This window comes from Ranitomeya variabilis, chromosome 1, assembly GCF_051348905.1.
Source record: "Ranitomeya variabilis isolate aRanVar5 chromosome 1, aRanVar5.hap1, whole genome shotgun sequence".
Lineage (NCBI taxonomy): Eukaryota > Metazoa > Chordata > Amphibia > Anura > Dendrobatidae > Ranitomeya > Ranitomeya variabilis.
The window spans coordinates 300069275-300096979 of record NC_135232.1 but is presented as its reverse complement, the minus strand read 5'-3'; the positions used below and the strand labels follow the sequence as shown (position 1 = coordinate 300096979).

General features: G+C 44.0%; 1 protein-coding gene across 1 annotated transcript in view; it reads right to left on the bottom strand.

Annotated features, from left to right (window-relative positions):
- Positions 1-27705, bottom strand: part of TRPV4 (transient receptor potential cation channel subfamily V member 4) — a 165571-nt gene that overhangs the window by 114145 nt on the left and 23721 nt on the right. Inside the window, exon 2 of the mRNA XM_077295721.1 lies at positions 10256-10651. Within this exon, the coding sequence (XP_077151836.1) occupies positions 10256-10635 (380 nt within the window). The 5' untranslated portion in view covers positions 10636-10651. The remainder of the gene's footprint in view (positions 1-10255; positions 10652-27705) is intronic.

The following is a 27705-nucleotide window of genomic DNA, read 5'->3' as shown; positions in this document are numbered from 1 at the left end:
TTGACTAACATTAGCGACGCATTTGCGACGCATTGTTGCCACACGTCGCAACCATCGTGCGACGGTTGCGCCGTGTTGTGGCGGATTGTCGGGACCAAAAAACGTTACATGTAACGTTTTTTGCTCCCGACGGTTCGCTTTTTCCGACCGAACATGCGCGGCCGGAACTCCGCCCCCACCTCCCCGCACTTCCCCGCACCTCACAATGGGGCAGCGGATGCGCTGGAAAAATGCATCCGCTGCCCCCGTTGTGCGGCGGATACAACGCTAGCGTCGGTGACCTCAGCCCGACACACTGCGACGGACCGAGCCCGACGCTAGTGTGAAAGTAGCCTAAGGCAGTCCAACCTGAATATCCATTCAGACTCAATTTTTGACATCTGTTTCAGGAAATTGCCCCCCCTCGGGTTTTGGCGGACCTTTTGAATCCCGCAGAATTGCACATCCTTAATGCTCATATTGTGTTTCTCTTTAAAGTGACGGGATAGGGGGTGACCCAGGAACCCTTTCTGGATATTTCTCAGATGCTCCTTTATTCGTACCATTAATTTCCTCTTAGGGTACTGTCACACTCTGCAACTTTCCAACGATCACGACCAGCGATACGACCTGGCCGTGATCGTTGGAAAGTCGTTGTGTGGTCGCTGGAGAGCTGTCACACAGACCGCTCTCCAGCGACCAACGATGCCGAAGGCCCCGGGTAACCAGGGTAAACATCGGGTTACTAAGCGCAGGGCCGCGCTTAGTAACCCGATGTTTACCCTGGTTACCATCGTAAAAGTAAAAAAAAACAAACAGTACATACTCACATTCCGGTGTCCGTCAGGTCCCTTGCAGTCTGCTTCCCGCTCTGACTGAGTGCCGCCGTAAAGTGAAAGCAGATCACAGCGGTGACATCACCGCTGTGCTCTGCTCTTACTTTCCGGCCGGCAGTCAGTCAGAGCGGGAAGCAGACTGCAAGGGACCTGGCGGACACTGGAATGTGAGTGTGTACTGTTTGTTTTTTTTTACTTTTACGATGGTAACCAGGGTAAACATCGGGTTACTAAGCGCGGCCCTGCGCTTAGTAACCCGATGTTTACCCTGGTTACAAGCGAACGCATCGTTGGATCGGTGTCACACACACCGATCCAACGATGACAGCGGGAGATCCAGCGATGAAAGAAAGTTCCAAACGATCTGCTACGACGTACGATTCTCAGCAGGGTCCCTGATCGCTGCTGCGTGTCAGACACAGCGATATCGTATGGATATCGCTGGAACGTCACGGATCGTACCGTCGTAGCGACAAAAGTGCCACTGTGTGACAGTACCCTTAGTCCTACCAACATACAATTTCCCACATGGACATTGGATCGAATAGATTATTCCCTTTGAGAAACATGTTATCTTATCCTGAATCTTAAATATTTCTGTATTGTCAGAATTCCCGAATGTGACTTGGCACCTCTTTTTCAAACCTGTATTAATACAGCAAAAACACCCCCCACATGGTGTAAAACCCGTGTTAGGATCGGGTTGCTGGCTACGCACTAGATCCTGCTTGTTGCAGGCCAGTTTAGCTGTAGGGGCCAGAAGATTATTTAACGTCTGGGCTCTCCTGTATACAAACCTGGGATATGATGGTAAATATTCCCCTATGATCTTATCCCTCTGGAGAATTGCCCAGTGTTTACGAACGATACCCTGAAATTGCTTGTATCCTGCATGAAACTGTTATAATTGGCAATTGTTTAATTTGTTCAGGGATGGTTTCCGTTCTTTGGAAATCGGATCTGGATCTATGTACCAGGGTGCTCCTGGGTATAGCCCTTACTTCATTTGCTGCCTGTTCAACCAATGGCAGAGCATAGCCCTTCTCCAGGAACTGTTGTGTGAGATGCTCGGATTCCTGCTCGAAATCACTAAGATTGGTGCAATTGCGCCGAATCCTAGTGAATTGCCCCTTCGGGATGTTCGTGAGCCACACCGGCAAGTGGCAGCTGGTGGTATGAATAAAACTATTCGAATCTACTTCCTTGCGATAACATTTTGTACGCAGATGGCCCCCTTCTATAAAGATGTGCAAATCCAGGAAGTTGATGGTGCTGTCACTTACAGTGGGTGTGAACTCAAGGCCAAAGTTATTTGTGTTTAGACCAAGGATAAATGAGTCTAGATCAGACCTAGTGCCCTCCCAGATGAGTATGACGTCGTCAATAAAACGACGCCACAATACCACTCCCGTACGTAATTGGCCGTTTTCGGAAATGGCTGACTCCTCCCTCCTATGTACTGATTCATACTAGAAAAGTATTTTATGCAGTTATTGATGTGGTTGTGCTTGTGAATCCCAGCCCCGCACTGAGCATAATGCATAACACACTGCGGGGCTGGGATTCACAAGCTGGGTGGCCGCACAGGCGCAGTCTGCGAGACTGCATCTGAGGTCAGACAGGCAGCAAACACTGCGCCTGCCCCAGGCAGAACAAAACAGCGCAGGCGCCGGATTGGATTTGAAAACAGCGCGGAGGGGGAGGCGCCCGGTGCCGAAGAAGCCTTGAGTGACTGCAGTGTGGCGTGTGCAGCAGGGGGGTTAAGACCTGCCTCCAGGGCTAAAGACAGGTATTTTTGTGAAAATATAAAATGCTTTATTTCTGCTTTGACTGCACCAATAACTAAAAGAGCCACCTTGCCAGAATGCAGCATTACTGCTGCACAAGGTGACTCTTTTAGTTTCTAACGGCTGGAGGGGGTGACAGAGTCCCTTTAAATAAGTGAAAAACCTATTTCACATTGGTAAACTTATAAGGTAGATTCCACTGCAAAATCATTGAGGGGACTAAACTTGGCAGACTTCCGACTCACAGGGAACCATGGCAGGAGGATTTCCCTTCATTTGGGCTTAGAAGGTTAAGGCTAATATTAATGCTCTATAGTCATAATTAAATTGGACATGATACAAGATATACAATGGCTAATTAAACAAATACAATAAAACATTAATCATTATACAAGTAATGTTAAATAAAGCATTGTAGGACAGTGATAACAGGGCAGGATGGCGGGTGAGGCTTCCCCTAGTTCATCCAGTGGGAAAGAGAAAGAAGAGAAATAGGACAGAGTTCCATCATCTATGTAAGCCCCACCATCCCCACAGGAAGACACCAGACACACACACACTGTGTGTCCTTCCTCTTAAACCAGAATCATTCTTAAGGCCCCGTCACACATAGCGAGGTCGCTAGCGAGATCGCTGCTGAGTCACAAGTTTTGTGACGCAACAGCGACCTCAGTAGCGATCTCGCTATGTGTGACATGTACCAGCGATCAGGCCCCTGCTGTGAGATCGCTGGTCGTGTCGGAATGGCCTGGGCCGTTTTTTGATCGTTGAGGTCCCGCTGACATCGCTGAATCGGTGTGTGTGACACCGATCCAGCGATGTCTTCACTGGTAACCAGGGTAAACATCGGGTTACTAAGCGCAGGGCCGCGCTTAGTAACCCGATGTTTACCCTGGTTACCAGCGTAAATGTAAAAAAAAACAAACAGTACATACTCACCATCTGATGTCCGTCAGGTCCCTTGCCGTCTGCTTCCTGCTCTGACTGAGTGCCGCCGTACAGTGAGAGCACAGCACAGCAGTGACGTCACCGCTGCGCTCTGCTCTCACTGTACGGCAGCTCAGTCAGAGCAGGAAGCAGACGGCAGGGACCTGACGGACACCGAAAGGCGAGTATGTACTGTTTGTTTTTTTTGGTAACCAGGGTAAACATCGGGTTACTAAGCGCGGCCCTGCGCTTAGTAACCCGATGTTTACCCTGGTTACCCGGGTGCTGCTGGGGGACTTCGGCATCGTTGAAGACAGTTTCAACGATGCCGAAGTCATTCCCCTGATCGTTGGTCGCTGGAGAGAGCTGTCTGTGTGACAGCTCCCCAGCGACCACACAGCGACAAAACAGCGACGCTGCAGCGATCAGCATCGTTGTCTGTATCGCTGCAGCGTCGCTGTGTGTGACGGGGCCTTTACTTAAAGTGTAAAGAGCTATACCAACAAAGCTGCAGGAGTTAAAAGTCCACCCCTCCCAAAGTAATGTCCCCCTCTGCTTAGTTTTTTTTTGGCATGTCACGGTGTTGCAGTGGTTAGCACAGCAGCCTTGCATCGTTGGAGTCCTGGGTTCAAATCCCACCAAGGACAACATCTGCAAAGAGTTTGTATGTTCTCTCCGGGTTTCCTCTGGGTTCTCCGGTTTCCTCCCACATTCCAAAGACATACTGATAGGAAATTTAGATTGTGAGCCTCAATGGGGACAGCGATGATAATGTGTGCAAACTGTAAAGCGCTGCGGAATATGTTAGCGCTATATAAAAATAAAGATGATTATTATTATGTCATGCATTAAATAAATCTACTTTGTTAAAGTAATTAGTACTTGACTTTGATTAAAGTTTATTGATATAGTCATTTAAGGATTACATGTGTTGTTTTTTTATTGTTTTTTTGTTTTTTTTTTGGAATTTCCACATCTAATGCACTTCAATGGGGAAAATCTGCACATAAAACAATGTACCCGCAAGAGAAATTGGCATGTTGCGGATTTGAAGCAAACACCGCAGGTCAGTTTATGCTGCGTGAAAAAAACAAACAGTGGACATGAGATTTCTATTAATCCCATCCACTTTCCTGGAACTGTAAAGGCCCCGTCTCACTAAGCGATTTACCAACGATCACGACCAGCGATATGACCTGGCCGTGATCGTTGGTAAGTCGCTGTGTGGTCGCTGGGGAGCTGTCACACAGACAGCTCTCTCCAGCGACCAACGATCAGGGGAACGACTTCGGCATCGTTGAAACTGTCTTCAACGATGCCGAAGTCCCCCTGCAGCACCCGGGTAACCAGGGTAAACATCGGGTTACTAAGCGCAGGGCCGCGCTTAGTAACCCGATGTTTACCCTGGTTACCAAAAAAAACAAACAGTACATACTCGCCTTTCGGTGTCCAGGTCCCTTGCCGTCTGCTTCCTGCTCTCACTGACTGCCGGCCGTACACTGAGAGCAGAGCGCAGCGGTGACGTCACTGCTGTGCTCTCACTTCTCACTGTACGGCCGGCAGTCAGTGAGAGCAGGAAGCAGACGGCAAGGGACCTGACGGACATCAGAAGGCGAGTATGTATTGTTTGTTTTTTTTTTACATTTACGCTGGTAACCAGGGTAAACATCGGGTTACTAAGCGCGGCCCTGCGCTTAGTAACCCGATGTTTACCCTGGTTACCAGTGAAGACATCGCTGGATCGGTGTCACACACACCGATTCAGCGATGTCAGCGGGGCCTCAACGACCAAAAAAAGGTCCAGGCCATTCCGACACGACCAGCGATCTCGCAGCAGGGGCCTGATCGCTGGTATGTGTCACACATAGCGAGATCGCTATGGAGGTCGCTGTTGCGTCACAAAACTTGTGACTCAGCAGCGATCTCGCTAGCGATCTCGCTATGTGAGACGGGGCCTTTAGACACTGTCATGCTATGGTGGTCTTCGGTAAGGAAGGGAGGCCTCAAACTGTCACTGGAACCCTAACTATACTTGTCCTTGGGGGTTCTCTTGGACCAAAAAAGGTCGAGCAGCCCTGCTCTAGACTGTCTACATGTGCACTAGAGATTTGTAGTTGACAAATTTACTCTGTAAGGGTATGTTTCCACGTTCAGGAAACGCTGCTTGTTTGACGCTGCGCAGCGCTGCAGCGTCAAACAAGCAGCGTCCAGATGTTCCAGCATAGTGGAGAGGATTTGATGAAATCCCGTCTCCACTATGCGTGGAAACCCGCACGCGGCGGCCCTGCGACTACGGACATGCTGCGCGTCTTTTCAGATCGCAGCATGCCCGTACACCTTGCGGGGACGCAGCGTCCCCGCAAGGCATATCACAGGGCCCTATGGGACAGAGCGATCATCCCGGATGTGAAGAGTTAACACATCCGGCATGATCGCGCCCCATTAAGGGGGCGGGGCTTAGCGCCGAGCGGCTTCGCCGCTGCGGCGATGCCGCCGCCCATCCGTACCGTGGAGTCATACCCTAAGGCTTACTTAAAGGAATTTTCAAACTCCATGAACGTCACCAGAAAATGTACTTTACTGTTGCAGAGCGGCAATGATTATGAGAAAATTAATCTCCAATCGAGAAGGGTGTAAAGAATCTATTTTCTGCAGAAGATGATAAAACAGTTTCAGGAAAAGCGGCCAGCATACGGTAAAGTGCAGGTCTGGAAAACAGCACCAAATTTTCCATGGCATGAGCTTATGGCAGGAAGACTTCATAATAACCCATTTAAAAAATTGCTTGTGAAAACATTAACATTTTCTGTTTACATTTACTGGAAGGGTTCAATAGAGAGAAGCCTAGGGATTACACTATATAAATGCACATAAATCAATATGAAATGAAGGCATAAGCAGTTAAAGCTATTTCCTATAGGCACTTATATAATAACTCACACTCCACTGCTTTTCCAAAGGGAGAATACAACAGGTATGTGTGGGAAAGCACAATGAATGCCTGAAATGTTTTCTAATCCAAGCTCCATTAATAAGGTGTACTAAAAATAATTCCACTTCAGACACACTCTTTGCAATATTAATTATAATCCATCCATGTATAACTAAAGGTTGGTCTGACACTAAATAAATCCCCAATAGGAATAAACGAACCAGAAAGGTAAAGATTGAGATTCATACTGGACACTGGGTGTCCGGTGCCGAATCCCAAACACAGTCTTCTAAACGGAAGTCCATGTTAGGCCATGTGCACACGTTCAGTATTTTTCACGTTTTTTTGCTATAAAACCGCGAAAAAAACGCTAACATATGCCTCCTATTATTTACAGTGTATTCCGCATTTTTTGTGCAAATGTTGCATTTTTTTCAGCGAAAAAAATCGCATCGCGGAAAAAAAAGCAACATGTTCATTAAAAATGCGGAATTGCGGGGATTCCGCACACCTAGGAGTGCATTGATCTGTTTACTTCCCGCACGGGGCTGTGCACACCATGTAAGCAGATTATGTGCGGTTGGTACCCAGGGTGGAGGAGAGGAGACTCTCCTCCACGGACTGGGCACCATATAATTGGTCAAAAAAAAGAATTAAAATAAAAAATAGTCATATACTCACCTTCGATGGCCCCCGGAGTGTTCCCGCCTCTCACCGCTGCATGCTGCCGCTTCGGTTCCTATAGATGGTGTGGTGAAGGACCTGCGATGACGTCGCTGTCTTGTGATTGGTCGCGAGACCGGTCATGTGACCGCTCACGTGACCGCGACGTCATCGAAGGTCCTGAACCACACCATCTATAGGAACGGACGCCGCTGAGGATATCGGCTGTCTGCAGAGGGTGAGTATAACCATTTTTTTATTTTTTTAATTTTTTTTAAACATTCTATCTTTTACTATAGATGCTGCATAAGCTGCATCTATAGTAAAAAGTTGGTCACACTTGTCAAACACTATGTTTGACAAGTGTGACCAACCTGTCAATCAGTTTTCCAAGCGATGCTACAGATCGCTTGGAAAACTTTAGCATTCTGCAAGCTAATTACGCTTGCAAAATGCTAAAAAAAACGCGAAAAAAAAAATGCGGATTTCTTTCAGAAAATTTCCGGTTTTCTTCAGGAAATTTCTGCAAGAAATCCTGACGTGTGCACATACTCTTACTGTTCGGGGTCACCAGCTGAATAAAGTAGAACAGCCAATCAATAAGCTTTAAGGCTATGGGCACTTCCGGCCCCATCACAGCTATGCCAAGTGTTGGCCTTGCTGTGATTGGCAGGCGCACCACATGACCCAGCCTGTATAAACACCAGATCATGTTTTGCACAGCCATTCTGCGTTCAGATCCTGGTGCAATAAACAGCCTGGTTTATACTGTCATTACAGCCTGGTGCACACTGCCCATACAGCCTGGTTCACAGTGCCATAATCCAGCCTCTTCTCCACAGGGATTTTTTTTTAGGTGGAAAAATATGAGGAGATCATCAAATAGGTGCTTTGCAAAATTTCAAAACCTATGAAATATCATTTCTCCGTTCTGGATGGTCCTACGGTGGCATATCTATTCTAACCTGTCACTCTGTGATTTCACTGTATGCGGCACATGAATTACCGGTTTTTCAAAGGACACCAGTGCATAAAGATCAGACAGTACTCACATAGTCTGGCTGATAAGTAAGCTAAAATTCATACTTACCGTATATACTCGAGTATAAGCCGAGATTTTCAGCCCAAATTTTTGGGCTGAAAGTGCCCCTCTCGGCTTATACTCGAGTCACGGTTGGCGGTGGGGTCGGCGGGTGAGGGGGAGAGGGCCTGAGGCACACTTACCTAGTCCCGGCGATCCTGATGCTCCCTCTGCCTGTCACACTGTCTCCGGGTGCCGCAGCTCTTCCCCTGTTCAGCGGTCACGTGGGACCGCTCATTAGAGAAATGATTATGGACTCCACTCCCATAGGGGTGGAGCCGCATATTCATTTCTCTAATCAGTGGTGCCGGTGACCGCTGACAGAGGAAGAGCTGCGGCACCCGAAGACAATGTGACAGGCAGGGGGAGCGCCAGGAGCGCCGGGACTAGGTGAGTATTTTATATTCACCTGTCCACGTTCCACCCGCCGGGCGCCGCTCTGTCTTCCCGTCCTCTGGCTCTGACTGTTCAGGTCAGAGGGCGCGATGACGCATATAGTGTGTGCGCCGCCCTCTGCCTGATCAGTCAGTGCAGAGAGACGCCGGGACGGGACGCTGAGGAGCTGCAAGCAAGAGAGGTGAGTATGTGGTTTGTTTTTTTTATTGCAGCAGCAGCGTTATATATGGCACAGATTTATATGGCACATCTATGGGGCAACGGTGCAGAGCATTATATATGGCACAGATTTATATGGCACATCTATGGGGCAACGGTGCAGAGCACTGTATATGGCACAGATTTATATGGCACATCTATGGGGCAACGGTGCAGAGCACTATATATGGCACAGATTTATATGGCACATCTATGGGGCAACGGTGCAGAGCACTATATATGGCCCAGATTTATATGGCACATCTATGGGGCAACGGTGCAGAGCACTATATATGGCACAGATTTATATGGCACATCTATGGGGCAACGGTGCAGAGCACTATATATGGCACAGATTTATATGGCACATCTATGGGGCAACGGTGCAGAGCACTATATATGGCACAGATTTATATGGCACATCTATGGGGCAACGGTGCAGAGCATTATATATGTCACAGATTTATATGGCACATCTATGGGGCAACGGTGCAGAGCACTATATATGGCACAGATTTATATGGCACATCTATGGGGCAACGGTGCAGAGCACTATATATGGCACAGATTTATATGGCACATCTATGGGGCAACGGTGCAGAGCATTATATATGGCACAGATTTATATGGCACATCTATGGGGCAACGGTGCAGAGCATTATATATGGCACAGATTTATATGGCACATCTATGGGGCAACGGTGCAGAGCATTATATATGGCACTGCTTTATATGGCACATCTATGGGGCCATAATGAACAGTGCAGAGCATATAAGGCACAGCTTAATAAGGAGCATCTATGGGGCCACAATGAACAGTGCAGAGCATATATGGCACTGCTTTATATGGAGCATCTATGGGGCCATAATGAACGGTGCAGAGCATTCTATATGGCACAGCTATATATGGAGCATCTATAGGGCCATAATGAACAGTGCAGAGCATATATGGCACTGCTTTATATGGAGCATCTACGGGGCCATAATGAACGGTGCAGAGCATTGTATATGGGGCATCTATGGGGCCATAATGAATGGTGCAGAGCATTATATATGGCACAGCTTTATAAGGAGCATCTATGGGGCCATAATGAACGGTGCAGAGCATTCTATATGGCACAGCTATATATGGAGCATCTATGGGGCAATAATCAATGATATGGAGCATTATATATGGCACAGCTTTATATGGAACCTCCTTTGGGGCAATAATGAACGGTATGGAGCATCTATTTTTATTTTTGAAATTCACCGGTAGCTGCTGTATTTTCCACCCTAGGCTTATACTCGAGTCTATAAGTTTTCCCAGTTTTTTGTGGCAAAATTAGGGGGGTCGGCTTATACTCGGGTCGGCTTATACTCGAGTATATACGGTAATAGTTTTCTCACAAAACAGTGAACACAGGAAAAGTCTTAACGTCACAAACAACATCAAAAGTAAGATATCATTACTTACTCTGCAAGTATCTTCTTTCGTCTGCGCCTGTTTTCTGTAGGATGATGATGATAAGTCCCATAATCAAACAAAGAGTCCATGGGTGCTTTCTTTGGGGCTGGTACCACAGACGATTCATAAATGGTGGATTCCAATAGATCCATTGGAGTTGAAATACCTTTTTTAAAAGCACCTTGAAATCTAATCCTGAGGTTTTGCTTGCCATCTCCAGAAGGCTGTGGAATCCGATTCACCTCTGTGGGTACTGCGCCTTCTTCATTTTCAAACAAGTTGGCCAAGGAAGACAGAGGAAAACTGTCATTATGTGTCGAGACATCATCTCCTTGATTTTCATCAATATCTAGAGCACTCTGTTTGTGGAGGTGTGAGGGATCGGACATGCTTCACTTTGAATTCCTGAAAAAGGAAAAAATATGTTATTAGTTTGAATTTAAGAAAAATTCAATGTCACCAATATGCCAGTCCTACAATATCAACTCCCCAAAATACTTGCTACTATGGAGTACCAAACATCAACCTATAGGAGTCTGTAGGTTTGTATACATTAACTAAAGCATTCTCTTGGAGTGGTTGTAGTGTCTACTACTACTACTACTCTTTTCGTAGATATACAGATAATACAAAATGTTTTCCATGGTTTTTAAACTCCATAACCACAGAAGCAGTAACCATTTCAATTAGCAGTTGATTTAACAAAAAAACCCTCTTGATTTTATAAACGGTTACACAAGCACATTCAGCTAATATGGCACAATAACATCGCTAAAAAGCTTCGGCAAGTATCCAGAATCGCAGAGCAGCGTTGGAAGAAAACGTATTTGCAAGATGATTTCACCACATTCAAACAAGCAACACTCGCATTCCAATTAGCTCTCACCTCTGCTAAACAGGCCTACTTTACACCCCTGATATCTTACTTATTCCACAACCCCAAACAGTTGTTCAACACTTTTAACTCCCTCCTCCCACCACTGACTCCTCCAACTTCCCTAATCTCTGCCGAGAACTTTGCCACGCACTTCAAGAACAAGATGGACTAAACAAGGCAAGTCTATATTGTCCGACCACCACAACTCCTTTGTATACCAGACCAATGTCCAAACCCCATAACTTTCCCTCTCCAATATCACTTCTACACTTGACCCCATCCCATCCCACCTCCTCCCCAACCTCACCACCCCAGTTATCCCAATCCCTAACCCATCTCTTCAACCTATCACTAACACCTGGTACCTTCCCATCTGTTTTCAAACATGCCACAATCACACCTACCTAAAAAAGCTATGCCTTGACCCGAGCGATATATCCAGCTATCGCCCATATCTCTGCTTCCATACCCCTTGAACAGCACGTCCACACTGAACTTTCCTCTCAATTTGCAGCTAACTAACGACTTACTTACAGCCAAAGCTAACAGACAATTCTCTATACTCCTCCTTCTTGACCAGTCCTCTGTCTTTGACACAGTTGACCACTGCCTCCTACTACAGATTCTCTCTTCCTTTGGTGTCAAAGACCTTACTCTATCCTGGATCTTCTCATACCTTACCAACCGCACATTTAGCGTTTTCTACTCCCATACTACCTCTTCATCTCGCCCTCTCTCTCTTGTTGTCCCTCAAGGCTCTGTTCTAGGACCCCTTTTCTTAATCTATACCCTTGACCTGGGACAACTCCTAAAGTCCTATGGCTTCCAGTACCATCTATATGCTGATGACACTCAGATCTACCTCTCTGGCCCAGATGTCACCTCTCTACTGTCCAGAATCCCAGAATGTCTGTCATCCATATCCTCCTTCTTCCTCAAGCTCAATGTGGACAAATCTGAACAAATTATATATTTCCTCCATCTTGCATATCTTTTCAACCTGATTTATCACAATAACTGCATCACACTTTCCCTTATCCCGGAAATCCGCTGTCTTGGAGTAACCCTTGACTCTGCAATGTCCTGTCGTTCAAACCGCACATCCAAGCTCTCGCCACATCTAGCTCAAAAATATTTCCAGAATCTGTCCTTTCCTCAACCCTCACTCTACCAAAATGCTTGTGCATGCGCTAATCATCTCCCACCTCGACTACTGCAATGACTTTGAAAACTTAGGTAAGAAATTGAAAGAACTGGGAGCGCAGGTAGACTTCTCTTCTATCCTCCCAGTGGATGGCCATGGACCAAAAAGGTGGAATAAAATTCTGCAGGTGAACAACTGGCTGCGTCGATGATGCCATCAGCAAGGATTTGGATTTCTGGATCACGGAGTGAATTACCTATACGATGGACTGCTTGCTAGAGATGGGGTGCACCTTACGAAGACTGGAAAACATGTTTTGGAAGTTGCCTTGCTACACTCATCAGGAAAGCTTTAAATTAGAACAATGTGGGAAGGGAAGCAAAAGGCCAGAAAAAGCCATACACCTGACAAATACTATTGAGAACTCTGCTATTAGAAGTGGAAAGGAAGAACAAAGACAAAAAAAAATCTAAAAAAATCTAAATAATAAAAATATTGGAGGAGGAGAAACCAATCACAAACTAAAATGTTTCTATACAAATGCACAAAGAATGGGCAACAAACAAGGAGAATTGGAACTACTAACACAGGAGAAGAAATATGAGGTCATTGGAATCACTGAAACTTGGTGGGACAATACACATTATTGGAATACAAGGCTAGAAGGATACAACTTATTTGCAAGAAACAGACCCAATCGCCTGCAAGGTTTCTCCTGACTATCCCCCATCCTCTGGAATTCTGTGTGCCAACACGTCCGATTATATCCACCACATTTGGATCCATCAGACGGAACCTGAAAACCCATCTCTTCAAAAAAGCCTACAACCTGTAATGACCACGCTGCCAACTCAACACCATCAGAGCTACTGCAACCCCCAACCTGCTCTCTCCTCCCCCATAATCCTTTAGAATGTAAGCCCGCAAGGGCAGGGTCCTCTTCCCTCTGTATCAGTCTGTCATTGTTAGTTTGTTTACTGTAAGTGATATTTGTATTTTGACTTAACCTCTTCTCATGTACAGCACCATGGAATGAATGGTGCTATATAAATAAATAATTACAATAAAAGTATGCACATAGACCAGATAGATGCAAAGCTCACAGAAATGACAAGTGATTTTGAGGCATTGCTAGGGCCAATGTCTGGAAAAGTTGATATGTTGCATTAGAAGTTCTTGTCCTCATTTATGAAAAACTTGCATGTTCCTGTCTTAAAATTATCTGTCAGAAGGATTTCACCTCCAAAATTATTTCTATGCACATGTAGATCTTTTAAAGACAAGTCCATGAATACTTCATCACAATGGGGTTCACGTGATCCCCACACTGTCTGGATCACTTAGCTTCTTCATTGTGGACCGAAATTTACTAAGTCTGTTCCATGCCTTCGATTTATTCTTCTGGAACACTACACTATATATTGACCATGAAGAACCTCTAGTCCTAAACATACAGTTAGGTCCATATATATTTGGACAGAGACAACATTTTTCTCATTTTGGTTATAGACATTACCACAATTTAATTTTAAACAAAACAATTCAGATGCAGTTGAAGTTCAGACTTTTAGCTTTCATTTGAGGGTATCCATATTAAAATTGGATGAAGGGTTTAGGAGTTTCAGCTCCTTAACCTGTGCCACCCTGTTTTTTAAAGGGACCAAAAGTAATTGGACAATTGACTCCAAGGCTATTTCATGGACAGGTGTGGGCAATCCCTTCATTATGTCATTCTCAACTAAGCAGATAAAAGGCCTGGAGTTGATTTGAGGTGTGGTGCTTGCATTTGGAAGGTTTTCCTATGAAGTAAACATGCGGTCAAAAGTGCTCTCCATGAAGGTGAAACAAGCCATTCTTAAGCTGTGAAAACAGAGAAAAAACCCATCCGAGAAATTGCTACAATATTAGGAGTGGCAAAATGTACAGTTTGGTACATCCTGAGAAGGAAAGAAAGCACTGGTGATCTCATCAATGCAAAAAGACCTGGGCGCCCACGGAAGACAACAGTGGTGGGTGATCGCAGAATAATCTCCATGGTGAAGAGAAACCCCTTCACAACAGCCAACCATGTGACCAACACTCTCCCGGAGGTCGGCGTATCAATATCCAAATCTATCATAAAGAGAAGACTGCATGAAAGTAAATACAGAGGGTTCACTGCACGGTGCAAGCCACTCATAAGTGTCAAGAATAAAAAGGCTAGACTGGACTTTGCTAAAAAAACATCTAAAAAAGCCAGCACAGTTCAGGAGGAACATTCTTTGGACAGATGAAACCAAGATCAACCTCTACCAGAATGATGGAAAGAGAAAAGTATGGCGAAGGCTTGGTACAGCTCATGATCCAAAGCATACCACATCATCTGTAAAACACGGCGGAGGCAGTGTGATAGCTTGGGCATGCATGGCTGCCAGTGGCACTGGGTCACTAGTGTTTATTGATGATGTGACACAGGACAGAAGCAGCCAAATGAATTCTGAGGTATTCAGAGCCATACTGTGTGCTCAGATCCAGCCAAATGCAGCAAAACTGATTGGTCGTCGTTTCATACTACAGATGGACAATGACCCAAAACATGAAGCCAAAGCAACCCAGGAGTCTATTAAAGCAAAGAAGTGGAATATTCTTGAATGGCCAAGTCAGTCACCTGATCTCAACCCAATTGAGCATGCATTTCACTTGTTAAAGACTAAACTTTAGACAGAAAGGCCCACAAACAAACACCAACTGAAAACCACCGCAATGAAGGCCCGGCAGAGCATCAAAAAGGAGGAAACACAGCGTCTGGTGATGTCCATGAGTTCAAGACTTCAGGCAGTCATTGCCAACAAAGGGTTTTCAAACAAGTACTAGAAATGAACATTTTATTTAAAATTATTGAATCTGTCCAATTACTTTTGGTCCCTTTAAAAACAGGGTGGCACATGTTAAGGAGCTGAAACTCCTAAACCATTCATCCAATTTTAATGTGGATACCCTCAAATGAAAGCTGAAAGTCTGAACTTCAACTGCATCTGAATTGTTTTGTTTAAAATTCATTGTGGTAATGTCTATAACCAAAATGAGAAAAATGTTGTCTCTGTCCAAATATATATGGACCTAACTGTAGATATGATTCATTGCCTTCTATCAGCTCTTTCTGTTTTTTTTATACGGTAGAACTTGCGCTATCCATATTAGGTATATGACTGATATTATTTTTTTATATTTTAAGATACACAATAATTGGGTGCGTAAGTGTTGCGTTCTTATAGACAATTGGAAAAAAAAGCTTGTTAACTCCAATATAATTACATAATAAATATAAATGTACCGTAACTACATTTTAAAGGTCCTATATATGGAGCAGCGTGAACTTAGTTGAGATCAGTCCCATAAACAAATGCCAAATATGTTCAGGCTTGGGCCACAGGCGAAGATTCAGTGTCCTGCTGTCTTTTGAAAGATCTTCTCATTAGAGACTATACTATAAGCCACTGTGCAAACATTTCCCAGATGTGGGTTAGGAGCAGAGCCTAAAACGCAGCTGAAAACAACCCTCCCTTTCATATTGACTATAAATATACACAAGCATGTCATTTTGTAGGCGCATACAACTGCTTTTAAAGCATTTCGAAAAAATGACACTTAACTAAATGATAGGCATAGATTTCTATATAGACATGTATCATTGTATGGTATGCTACATGTGAATGAACACAAATTATATATTCCAGAAAAATGAATGTTTTAAGACAGCCAACTGCTTGCAATAGCATTCGTATAGCCAACGCGGTATCTGTCTATTAGAAAGAAGAACTTAAAACTTTCACAAAATCTTACATAAGAGAAGAGAAGAAGTACTGTGCTGAAATGTATGACTACCACGATCTGTGCTCGTAGACAAAGAACATATGTGGCTAGTGTTGGTGAAAGATTATTTTGGTTCTTCCTTTCTTCTTTGTCACACATCTCGCTTCTGCTTTCTCTATTCTCTTGTGATGAACGCTAGCACGAAAAACTTGTGTTTTATGGATATGGCTAGGCACAGTGACAAGGAGTCATCTGGGATTCATATTGAATTAAACATATTTGCCATTTTTGCAATTCTGTTTCAATATATTGGTTTTTGAAATGTCAAAGTAGAACATAGAAAATACATCTAAACAATACCTAAAAGGATATCGTGATCTATTATAAAATTTCTTATCCAGTTGATTGGATTCAGAGGGTATTGAGTATAAACGTTTTTCTTTGTAAGAATGTGCGCTGTTCTAAAAATGTAAAAAAAAAAGTTAAAGTTTTCCACTACATTTAATATATGTGCCTGTGATCGGCGCTATCACGTGATCCCAGCTGCAGCCGCCACTGACATCTGCTAATGTCACGTCAAGTTCCGGAATCCCTTCATTCAGCCAGGCGTGACCCAGTCGTAGGCACCCCCTGTGACTGGGCTGTGGGCAGTTTCACCGCATGTCACAGCCCAGTATCCAGAGCGCACTTGCGGCCAATGAAAGCAGAGGAGAGAGGAAAAACGCGCACTGGATACTGGGCTGTGACATGCGGTGAAACTCTGCCCACAGTCCAGTCAATCGGGGGGTGCCTGCAACTGGGTCATGCCTCGCTGAATGAAGGGATTCCGGAGGTTGATGTGACATCACCGGATGTCAGCGGCGGCTTCAGCCGATGTCATGTGATGTGGACTGAGCGATAATGTTGCTCACGGACACATATGGCAGCACTATGTATTTACAAAAAGACTTATTTACAAGGTGCAAAATCAATGGGCATATTATACAATGTAGTGTACAGCCTCTTTAAAAGAAGAAAAAAAATGGGAAAAAAAAGTCTTCAATCAATTAGCAATTCCATATCACTTTAGAAACCCAAATGTAAAAGATTGTCCATTGTCAGAAAATCGTGTTTCCTGAGCGCAGTTTGTTATATAAAAAATATGAAAAAAAAAAGGTCTTCAGCAAAGCAGGAGCAAGATTTTCTGTAAGGGAACAACCCCGTTAAATATAAGTGCACGCACAATAATCTGCAGATTTTAACAGTTCCGCTCACATAATATGGTCAAACATGTCACGATACATTTGCTTTGACACATTCCTGATCTGTTCAGTTACGATCAGTCTGGACTATAATGAGTGCACGCCCTTAGGCTCTGTTAGATCTTTAAACAATCGTATCGGAGGAGACAGAATGTAAAGAACAAGTATACATAGCAGTCCTGTAGAACAAACCAAAAGGAAAACTCCACTGTTGAATGAAATATACAATATTCCGCAGTCTACATGAAAAGAAGAGCAAGTTTATAAATCGTCAGCTTCAGTAATCATGGATGATTTTTAAATTATTTGACGTTTTTCCATCTGTTTAGACAAAAAGAAAGATGTTGGAATTTCTCTTACCAAGTAGCAATGCACCGTGTGAATTCCACTTACAGAACTATCCCGTTAGATCCCATGACTGACTACAACCGCCATCTGGTCCAAATTAAACTGACACTATTTGAACAAATAAAATAAAAGCAGCTACGCATATAAACGCAGAACTCATCAAAAATAATAAAAACAGTAAGGCGCGATTGCACATAGCCCATTGCACGCAGCTTGTATGGCAGCGTACAGAGCCACGTTCTTTGTTATGCATCATATGTGCGGAGATGTAATGCTTCTAGGAGGAAATACCTTGAAAAAGGTGTCACTCTATGGACAGGGGTGTAATTATCGTGAGTGAAGGGGTTACCGTTATACCTTAGCTCTGGAGTTTCTTTTTTGCCCATATGAGAACACCAGTACAGCTAAAAGGAACCCGACAGGACATTACAGAGACTGACGCTGCCCAAATCACGGACAATGGGAATCAGGCACTCCCTGTGTTACTCAGCCATGTATGCCTTACTTTGAAACGCTTCAACATTTCAGAGAAAACTAAATGATTTGTAAAACTGCTTCAAATGTCGCAAATTTTGCCTCAATTCCAAGTTGTTCAAACATTTGGGTGTTTTTACACCAGTTTTGGCTAGCTTTGACAACTTTTTGGAAACAACAAATGTATGCTGGCCCCTGGCTGGTCTACATTTCTGATATTTACAAACAGTTGAAAAATGCGCCAAATTTATTCCCCTAACACATCGGGTCACTCATATGTGGGTCTCATTATATATTACTTCTATTTACTATTATTATTTAGATCTTGCTTCTAAGCGAAATTCAGATTTCCTGATGGTTAAATTCTTGAGAGTTATTGAATTATCTAATATTGAAACCAATTAGAGGTTTTTAGTTTTCAGTTTGCTATATCTACGATGTTTGTTATTAATTATCATTTCTCTTCGTGAGTATTCAACTATAAGTATTAGTTGTATATGTTGTCTACGCTGCGCACGTAGACTATATTTGTCTTCTTATCCTTCCCCTTGTCCTCTCCACTTCCTCTTCCTTCCCTCGTTTCCCCATTCTACCTTTCCTTCCATACAACCCCATGACTCTCTTCCCTTACCTTTCCTCGTGTTTTGTCTTGTTGGCGTGGTTAAAATTTTCAATAAAAACCATTTGAAAAGAAAAATGCACCAAATTCATTAAAAAAGTATGCGCCTCTTAATGAATTTTGTGCATCTTACTCCAGCACTCCCTTCATTAACGTGTACACCTCAATAATATTAATATATCTGGATCTATGTGTGGTGGACCTTCAAGACTGGTTTATGGCAGCTTCTACCCACCCCACTATTGACAAACATAGCCACAAGCGACCAGCTTTGAACTATGGTAGTCAGTCAAAACACATGGTCCTTGCCCGGCTTGGCTTTTCAAAGAAGGTTGATAGCTTTTCTGCCAATTAGAGAATACTGAAAGCAGCTGGAGACAGGTAGATGTACTCTGTATATCTGGGTCTACAGGTTCACCTCGTTTCATAGCTTCTATTTCCAGGATCCACAGGGAGACTTCTCTGTGCTTGCTTGACCTTCACACTATAATTGCTTGATAGTCACTTTTTGGGGGTTTACAATACACATAGTATCACTCTAGTATATGGTGCTACTGGTATTAAACAAGACCTTCACAGACAGCAGACCCAATGACTAGCCCTCAGTGTATGGCATCCAGACTGATTCTCTTTGGCACCATATTGTCAAAAAGGAGATAAACAATATATAGTGAATGGTCTATATAGTATATATAGCACACAGAGGCATTTTCCACATCTTTACTGTGCCCATTTTTAGAACTTTAAATTGTATATATTATACTTGCACCTTGGAACTGGTGACTGAGATCACCCTACAGTTCCTCGCATCATAAAGTTATGTTCACGTTTTTTTTAATGAAAATTTTCCAGCAAAGTTTGAGATTTCAGAAATCCCATGCACACACCGTGGTCTTTTTATCATCAGTAATTTGTGCTTTGCATGTTTTTTTGCACAATAGAGCATGCCACTTCTTTCAGAGTTTTTCACCCATTGAAAGTATTGGGTGGTCAAAAAAACTTTGAAGAAGAGCTACCTAAAAAAAAAACAAAACGCAGGTATCAGGTTTTACAGTGCTTTTCGTGCCAAAACCTGATTAAATAGAATGAGATTTTTTTTTTGCACTTAACTTTATCAGCATGTACAAGAGACAAATGTAGCATGACAAAAACATGCAAAAAATGCAAGAAAAACCAAGCAAAACCTGCTTTTTTCTACAGCTACTTTCCTACTAAAAGAGCAGGTTTTACTGCAAAAAAAAAAACCACGTATGGTGAACATACCCCAAGAGGATACATGCACTATAAATTGCGTGGAATGTTGGGGTGCCCTATTACAAGTTTTCCATCATGGCTCAGAAACTTCAGGGTATTAGACCGATACCTGAAAAGTGAACCTGTCGACAGGCTTGATAATACCCATGTTTTAGTTCCTACCAACAATCATATACCATTACAGAGAATACTGTAATATATATTTAAAAAAAAAAATACATGAATAGAGAATTTGCTTCTCATACCATTGGGATAGAGACTTGAAACAAGTAAAGAATACAAAAAAATAAAAGTGAAAATTTCCATCAACAGTAAAGTTAAAGGGAACCTGTCACCCCCAAAATCAAGGGTGAGCTAAGCCCACCGGCATCAGGGGCCTATCTACAGCATTCTGTAATGCTGTAGATAAGCCCCCGATGTATCCTGAAAGATGAGAAAAAGAGGTTAGATTATACTCACCTAGGGGTGCTCCCGCTGCGGTCTGGTCCGATGGGCGTCGCGGTCCGGTCCGGGGCCTCCCATCTTCTTACGATGACGTCCTCTTGTTTTCACTCCTCAGCTCCGGCGCAGGCGTACTTTGTCTGCCCTGTTGAGGGCAGAGCAAAGTACTTCAGTGCGCAGGCACCGGGAAAGGTCAGAGAGGCCCGGCGCCTGTGCACTGCAACAGGGCAGACAAAGTACACCGGAGCCGGAGCTGCAGCGTAAAGACAAGAAGAGGACGTCATCCTAAGAAGATGGGAGGCCCCGGACCGCGACGCCCAGGATCGAACCGCCTGCCCAGGTGAGTATAATCTAACCTCTTTTTCCTCATCTTTCAGGATACATCGGGGGCTTATCTACATCATTTCAGAATGCTGTAGATAAGCCCCTGATGCCGGTGGGCTTAGCTCACCTTCAATTTTGGGGGTGACAGGTTCTCTTTAATACTTTCCAGTGTTCCAGTTAGGTCTTGTTTTTTTGGCAACAAACAGTTAACTGTAATTAAACTCATGCTCTGGTTTGTGTGGCATTGTTTCACCTTGTCGTTTTTCATATTCGTCATCCTGTGATTATACTCTGCACCAAGAGAGAGATAATTACAGCAAGAGAAAAAACATCAGTTTCTCCTTATGTTAAGAATTCATCATTCATAGCTTCCATGCTTTAAAGAAATCCTGTGGTTCTTCTAGATTTTTACAGTGACTTGCAAAAGTATTCCGCGACCCCCCCCCCCCTTGGCTTTTTACCCATTTTTTTACATTGCAACCTGTGTTTAAATATTTTTGTAATCAGACTATTTAGTGCTGATGCATCACCCACAAATCGAAGTTTGTGAAGTGAGAAAACTATAGGCAGAAATTAAATGTTATTTGAGCCCATACAAAACTGGCTGGTGCATACTGTATGCATTTACTCCTTTTGCGATGAAGCCCCTAAAAGTTTCTGGTACAAGCAATTAGGCCCCTTTCACACATCAGTTTTTTGCCATCAGTCGCAATCCGTTAAATTCTGGAAAAAAAACAGATCCGGCAACTGATGCGCCGGATCTGTTTTTTTCTCATAGACTTCTATTAGCGATGGCCTCACGTTTTATCCGTCTTTCGCCGGATCAATTGAAAATTATTTGTCCGGTGGTCAGAGACGATGGACATAGTAACGTTTTTTGTCTAGGTCGAAAAACCGGACAGCGACGGATCCGTCGCCGTCCGTCGTTTGCTAGAATAGATGCCTATGGGCGCCGGATCTGTCAAGTGACAGAATCCGGCGACGGATTCCATTTTTTTTTAACTGAGCATGCTCCGCTTTATTTCAGATCCAATTAGCCAGACCCCATAGTCTGATCCGTCGAAAAAACGAATCCTTCACATCAGTTTTTCACAATCTGCGACTGATCCGTCGAGCCAACAGATTGTGACTGATGGCAAAAAAATGATGTGTGAAAGAGGCCTTACTTTCATAAGTCACATGCTTAGTGAAAGGAAGTCCATCTTTGTGCAAGAGGCTGCAACACCATTAAGCATGAGGCAGCACTAACCAAACACCATAAAGTCCAATGAGATCTCGAAACAAGTCCAGGACAAAGTTGTTGAAAAGTACAAGTCAGGGTTGGGTTAAAAAAAAAAAAATATCCCAATCTCTGATGATCCCTCGGAGCACCATCAAATCCATCATCAAATGCAAAGAATATGGTACCAAAACAAATCTGCCCACCAAAACTCTCAGTCCAGGCAAGAAGGCATTAATCAGAAAGGCAGCACAGAGGCCAAAGGGTAACCCTGAAGGAGCTGCAGAGTTTGCAAGCAGAGGCGCTAATATCTGTACATATTACTACAATAGGCCATACACTTTATTGAGGTGGCCTTTATGGAATAGTGGGCAGAATAAAGCCTTTACTTACACAGAAAAACTGTAAGGCTAATTTTGAGTTTGCCAAAAGACATGTGGGAGACTCCTCAAATGTAAGGAGTAGGGTGCTCTAGTCAAATGAGACCAAAATTGAACTTGTCGGCCTCTAAATGCTATGTTTTGAGACAAACCAACACAGCTCATCACCCCAACAACACCATCCCCACAGTGAAACGTGGTGGTGGCAGCAGCATCATGCTGTGGGGATGTTTTTTGGCAGCAAGTGCAGCGCCCCAGAGACCTGGTCGTTGCAGTAACATCGCTCCGTCGCTAAGGGGAGGGATGGTACGTCTGATGGCACTGAAGGAGTTCACCTGACCAGGTATCACAGACACCAATACACTTCATAGTCTGGCCTCCAGGGGGAGCAAAGGGCACTATGTATTAGGCCACTCCTCACAGTCTGGTAAAACTGGGGGTTAGATAGAAAATTAGTCAGAAGCTGACTGGGTTGGAACCAGGCAACATCCTGTGGCAGAGGGTGTTGCAGGGGAAGATTCAGGGGGGTCCCTGTCAGGGGTGGGATCCTGACAGAGGCCTAGCGAACAGGAAAGAACGTTACGGGACCGCGCCTGCACTTCATTGCGGCGGTACCCCAAGAAAGGACAAGAAGCGAGGTTTATTGCGAAGAGTGAGAAACGAGATCATAGCAGCAAGGAGAAAACACCAGTAGGAGTCGTGCTGTAAGACCGAGGCAACATCCTACTGAGGCGCGTAGCCGGTGGCCGGAAACGCCGAGGAAGTTTGGCTCCAAGCCATACTTCAAACCAACGGCAGGACAGTCAGTTACAGGCGGGCTGTCTCACCTAAATCACCTAAGCAGACATAGGGGGCAATTGTGGGAGAGGGGCGTCACTAGGGTCCTGGAAGAACTCCAGGCCTACCCGTCATACGGGTGCGTCCTAGCCATATCATCTGGGGGACGGAGAAGAACATCAGAATCAGTTGTGAGGGAACATCAGAAACAGACACAACAGTTGTGAGGACTATCCCGTGGTGCTCAGCAGGGAAGGACTACAACACACAGGCGCTAGAAGGAAGGCACAGATTTCCACCTGCAAAGGGAACTCTGGAGGTGCCATCGGACCAGCCGGTCTCAGACAGCCCTGTTAACCGTACTCTGGATTGAGGATCCTGAAGCCTTCAGTATAGAGGTAAAGAGACTGCAACCCTGTGTCCTCGTTATTCATCGCGACCTGCACCACACATCATCATTCTCAACTTTCATTGGACGCCCCTTAGCAGGGTCACGGACCGGGTCTAGCCACCGTGACAATCCCAGAACTGAGACAGAGAGGCCCGGTACCGGGTACCCCTCGGCCCTGCGACAGTGGGGGCGCTCCACAAGTACAATGAAAATGGTCCAGGTCAAAGGGAAGACGGATGATGCAATTTACAGGATATACTTGAGACTGAAAACGAAGGTTCATCTTCCAACAAGACAATGACCCGAAGTATAATGCTAAAGTAACACTCAAGTGGTTTAAAGGGAAACATGTAAATGCTTTGGAGTGGCCTAGTCAAAGCCCAGACCTTAATCCCCAATTGAGAATCTGTGGTCTGACTTGAAGATTGCTGTTCACCAGAGAAAACCATCCAACTTGAAAGAGCTAGAACAGTTTTACCTTGAGGAATGGGCAAAAATCCCAGTGGCAAGATGTAGAAAGCTCATGAAGAATTATGCAGAGCGACTTGCAGCAGTAATTGTCGCAAAAGTAGTCTCTTCAAAGTACTGATTTTAGGGGGGGTGAATAGTTATGCACACTGAAGTTTTCAATTCTTTTGTCCTATTTGCTGTTTGCTTCACAATAAATAGAAATGAAATGATACAAAAAAAGTGAAATTCCAGGTTGTGAGGTAGCAAAACACAAAAATGCCAAGGGGGTGAATTTGCAAGCCACTGTATGAGCGCCATGACTCTGTATGCACTCTGGACAATCTCCGGCCATGATTCTGATGAGATGGCTTATGGTGTCCTTTGGAATGTCCTCCTAAACCTGCATTAGGGCAACATTAAGCTCCTGGTCATACTGTAGCACTTCTTGGCTGTGTCAGGTGCATTGATGCACAAATGTCCCAAAAGGTTCTCAACAGGATTCAGCACTGAAGAATGTGATGGCCACATAGACAATGTCAATATTAGTAATTCAGGAATAGTCTATACACTCTGACCACATGAGGTCGGGTATTGTCTTGCACTGAGATAAATAGAGAGCCCACTTCACAAGCATATGGCTCTGAGAATTTCATTCGGTAATTTGCAGTCGTAAAGATACCATTGGTTATCACAGAGGTTTGTGTAGTGGTAAGAATTTTTCTATCCAGAATATATACTGGCACTGATTGATGTCGCACTCAGTAACTAATTCAATTTTAACCTATAACTTGTTTTATTTCTTGGAATCACTTATGGTTCTGTGTCCTAGTTTTCTACTAATGAAAATTAAAATCTGCTGTTTATAAATACTTTACCTCTGTAATGGCAGGTTTGTTGGATTTTCCAAGAATATAACTCCCCAGACCATTATTGATCATCCACCAAACCAGCCATGTTGGATGTTGTTGTAGACAGCATAACTATCACCATAACGTCTCGAGACTCTTTCACATCTGTCACAAGTGCTCAGTATGAACCATGGCAAATCTGTGAAAAGAAGGGGCACCGATGGTGGACTTGCCAATTCTGGAGTTTTCTGTCAAACTCCAAATGAGCTGCACAGTGTTGAGCTGTAAGCACTACAGGATGTGAGGCTTTCACTCTTATGGGGTCTGTTTCTACTACAGTACTTTGGTAATAAAAAAAAAAAAAAAAAAAAAAAAGAACACCAGTAGAACCAGTTGCTTTGAAGCTTTTCTTCAGCCCTGTCCAGCTCTCCTTCTGTAGCTTCCATGTCCTGGTATCTGCCTCATGCCTGTGTGCTGGGAGTCACAGTAAAGTTTCATGCAATAGCATATATGGATATGTTATCCTAGAGGAGCTGGACTTACTGCAATCTGAATAGTTCATGATACTAGTAGTAACAAGGGCACTAGTAAAACTAGGAATAAAAAAAGAGGAAGGATATGGGAAGAGTAATTGCTTGGGGCCCACACACACACACTACATTTAAAAAAGACAATGGGTCTGGAAGAACAAGCAAAATTTCAGTGAGAGCTGCTCGTAGGATTGCTAGAGATGCAAATCATAACCCCTTTTAGAAAGATTTAGCAGACTCTGGAGTTGTGGTACATTGTTGTACTAATCAGAGACACCTGTGTAAATATGTACTTCATGGAAGAGTCATCATAAGAAAACCTCTCCTGTTTCCTTATCATAAAATTCAGCATCAGAAGTATGGAAAAGAATGTCTAAACAAACCTGACCCATTTTGGAAACCAGCCCTGTGGACCGATGAGGTTAAAATAGAAAACTCTTTGGACATGATAATCAAAAGGTATGTGTGGAGAAAAAAAAATGATGATTGCTTACTGGTAATTGGATTTTCCAGAACCCCCAAAAGCACCATGGAGAGAAAATCCACCCCAAAGACAGGAAACCCTACAGCTTTAAAAGGCTGAGCCCTCTAATATGCTTCAGTGGTTTACAGAGCATGAGAGGAACGCTGGTTAGTTTGGTAGGCATACATATAAACAGGTTTGGTAAAACGTCACTTCCGTAATATAGCACCGAACCCTGCACACAACTATATCCCTAATTTTCCTTTTCTTTTTTTCCCACAACACCCTGTGAGTCAACTGTGTGCAATCCACTGGAGAAACTGAAAAGTGAGGGAATAAGGAAGAGTGCTGTCGTGGGTTCTGGAAAATCCATTTACCGGCAAGTAATCATGATTTTTCCCATTCCCTACAACAGCACAGTGGAGAGAGAGAGAGAGAGAGACAGACAGAGAGATTACAGAAGAATCCCCTAGGGAGGGACCGCAGCTTGTAAGACTTTTCTCCAGAAAGTAAGATCCCTAGCACCGAAATTCAACCTATAGTACTTGAAGAAAGTGAAGGGTGAAGACCATGTGGCTGCCCTACAGATTTATCCCAGAGAAACACTAGCCCTCTCTGCCCAGAATGTAGAAACAGCCCTTGTGGAATTAGTTTTAATATTATTTGGAGGGGTGGAGCCTCCTTATGTGTAGGCCAGAGAAATCCATGCCCTGACCCATCTGGCTATGGATCCTTTGGATGCTGCCTGGCCTCTCTTGGGACCTTGAAAGAGAAAAAACAGGGAGGTAGATTTTCTGAATTCCCTGGTTAACTCTAGGATATTGTAACATCTAAAGGTGTAGAATTCTCTTTCCCCTCGTTTTTAGGGTTATCTCTGAAATATGGCAACACTATTTCCTGAGACCTGTGAGAGGTTGTTACCACCTTGGGGAGAAAGGGTCATACTCAGTCCTGACCCATCCTATCTGGCAAGAATCGTGTAAAGGGCTGGTTTAAGGCGTGCAGCTCCCCCACCCACTTTGCTGATGTAATTGCCACCAAAAGGGCCGTTTTCAACGTTGAGACCTTGATAGAACAACCTGATAGAGGTTCGAATGGGACTTTTAAGATCAGGTTTAGCTCCTTAGGGAGGGACTTGGGGCTGAGAGGGTTGAATGTTATTATTTACCTCATCTCCCACCCTCTTTGCAAGAACTCCAGGATAGACAGCCAGGGAACCTTCATTTTTCTGAGTGGAACACAGCCATATCAGGGGATAAAAGATAAAGAACACACTGTCCAGTAGTGGAAGTGTGTTTTGCGTGCAGCTTCATCAGGGGGTGACCACATTGCCTGCTCTTTATATTTAGGTTTTATGGGGTATCTTCCTCTCATTATTACGAGATTTCTCATCCCTATCCTCTTTCCTGCTTGCTTTTGACGTCAGGTGCTCGACCGGAAATCCCCGAGCCTCAGCATTCTGCCTTCCATCTCGCCTGTGCACTGTTCTGCTCTCAGGTCAGTGACTTCAAACTTTCTTGTGCGTAGACGCCGGAGAGTCACTCATTTCCAATCCCGTCGAAGCTCTGAAAAGTTGCAAATCGGGTGTGCAACGCATCTGATGTCAAAAGCAAGCAGGGAAGTGGGTGGGAAGGGGAAATCTAGTATAGTGAGCAAGGATGCAGTCTTATCTTCTGGGCAGCATACTCCACATAGGCGGGAAGATCAAAACGAAAAAAAAGGATTATTTTTAATTAACAAGGCATCATGAACAAGGCACACAGGTATGACTAGTTTCAGCTTAATACAACCTATATGCCCATACTATCTTAAAACGCTCAATTGGGGTGACAGATTACCTTTAATATGTTTATTTCATCACATAGGCTTTTAAATACCTGGCTGCTT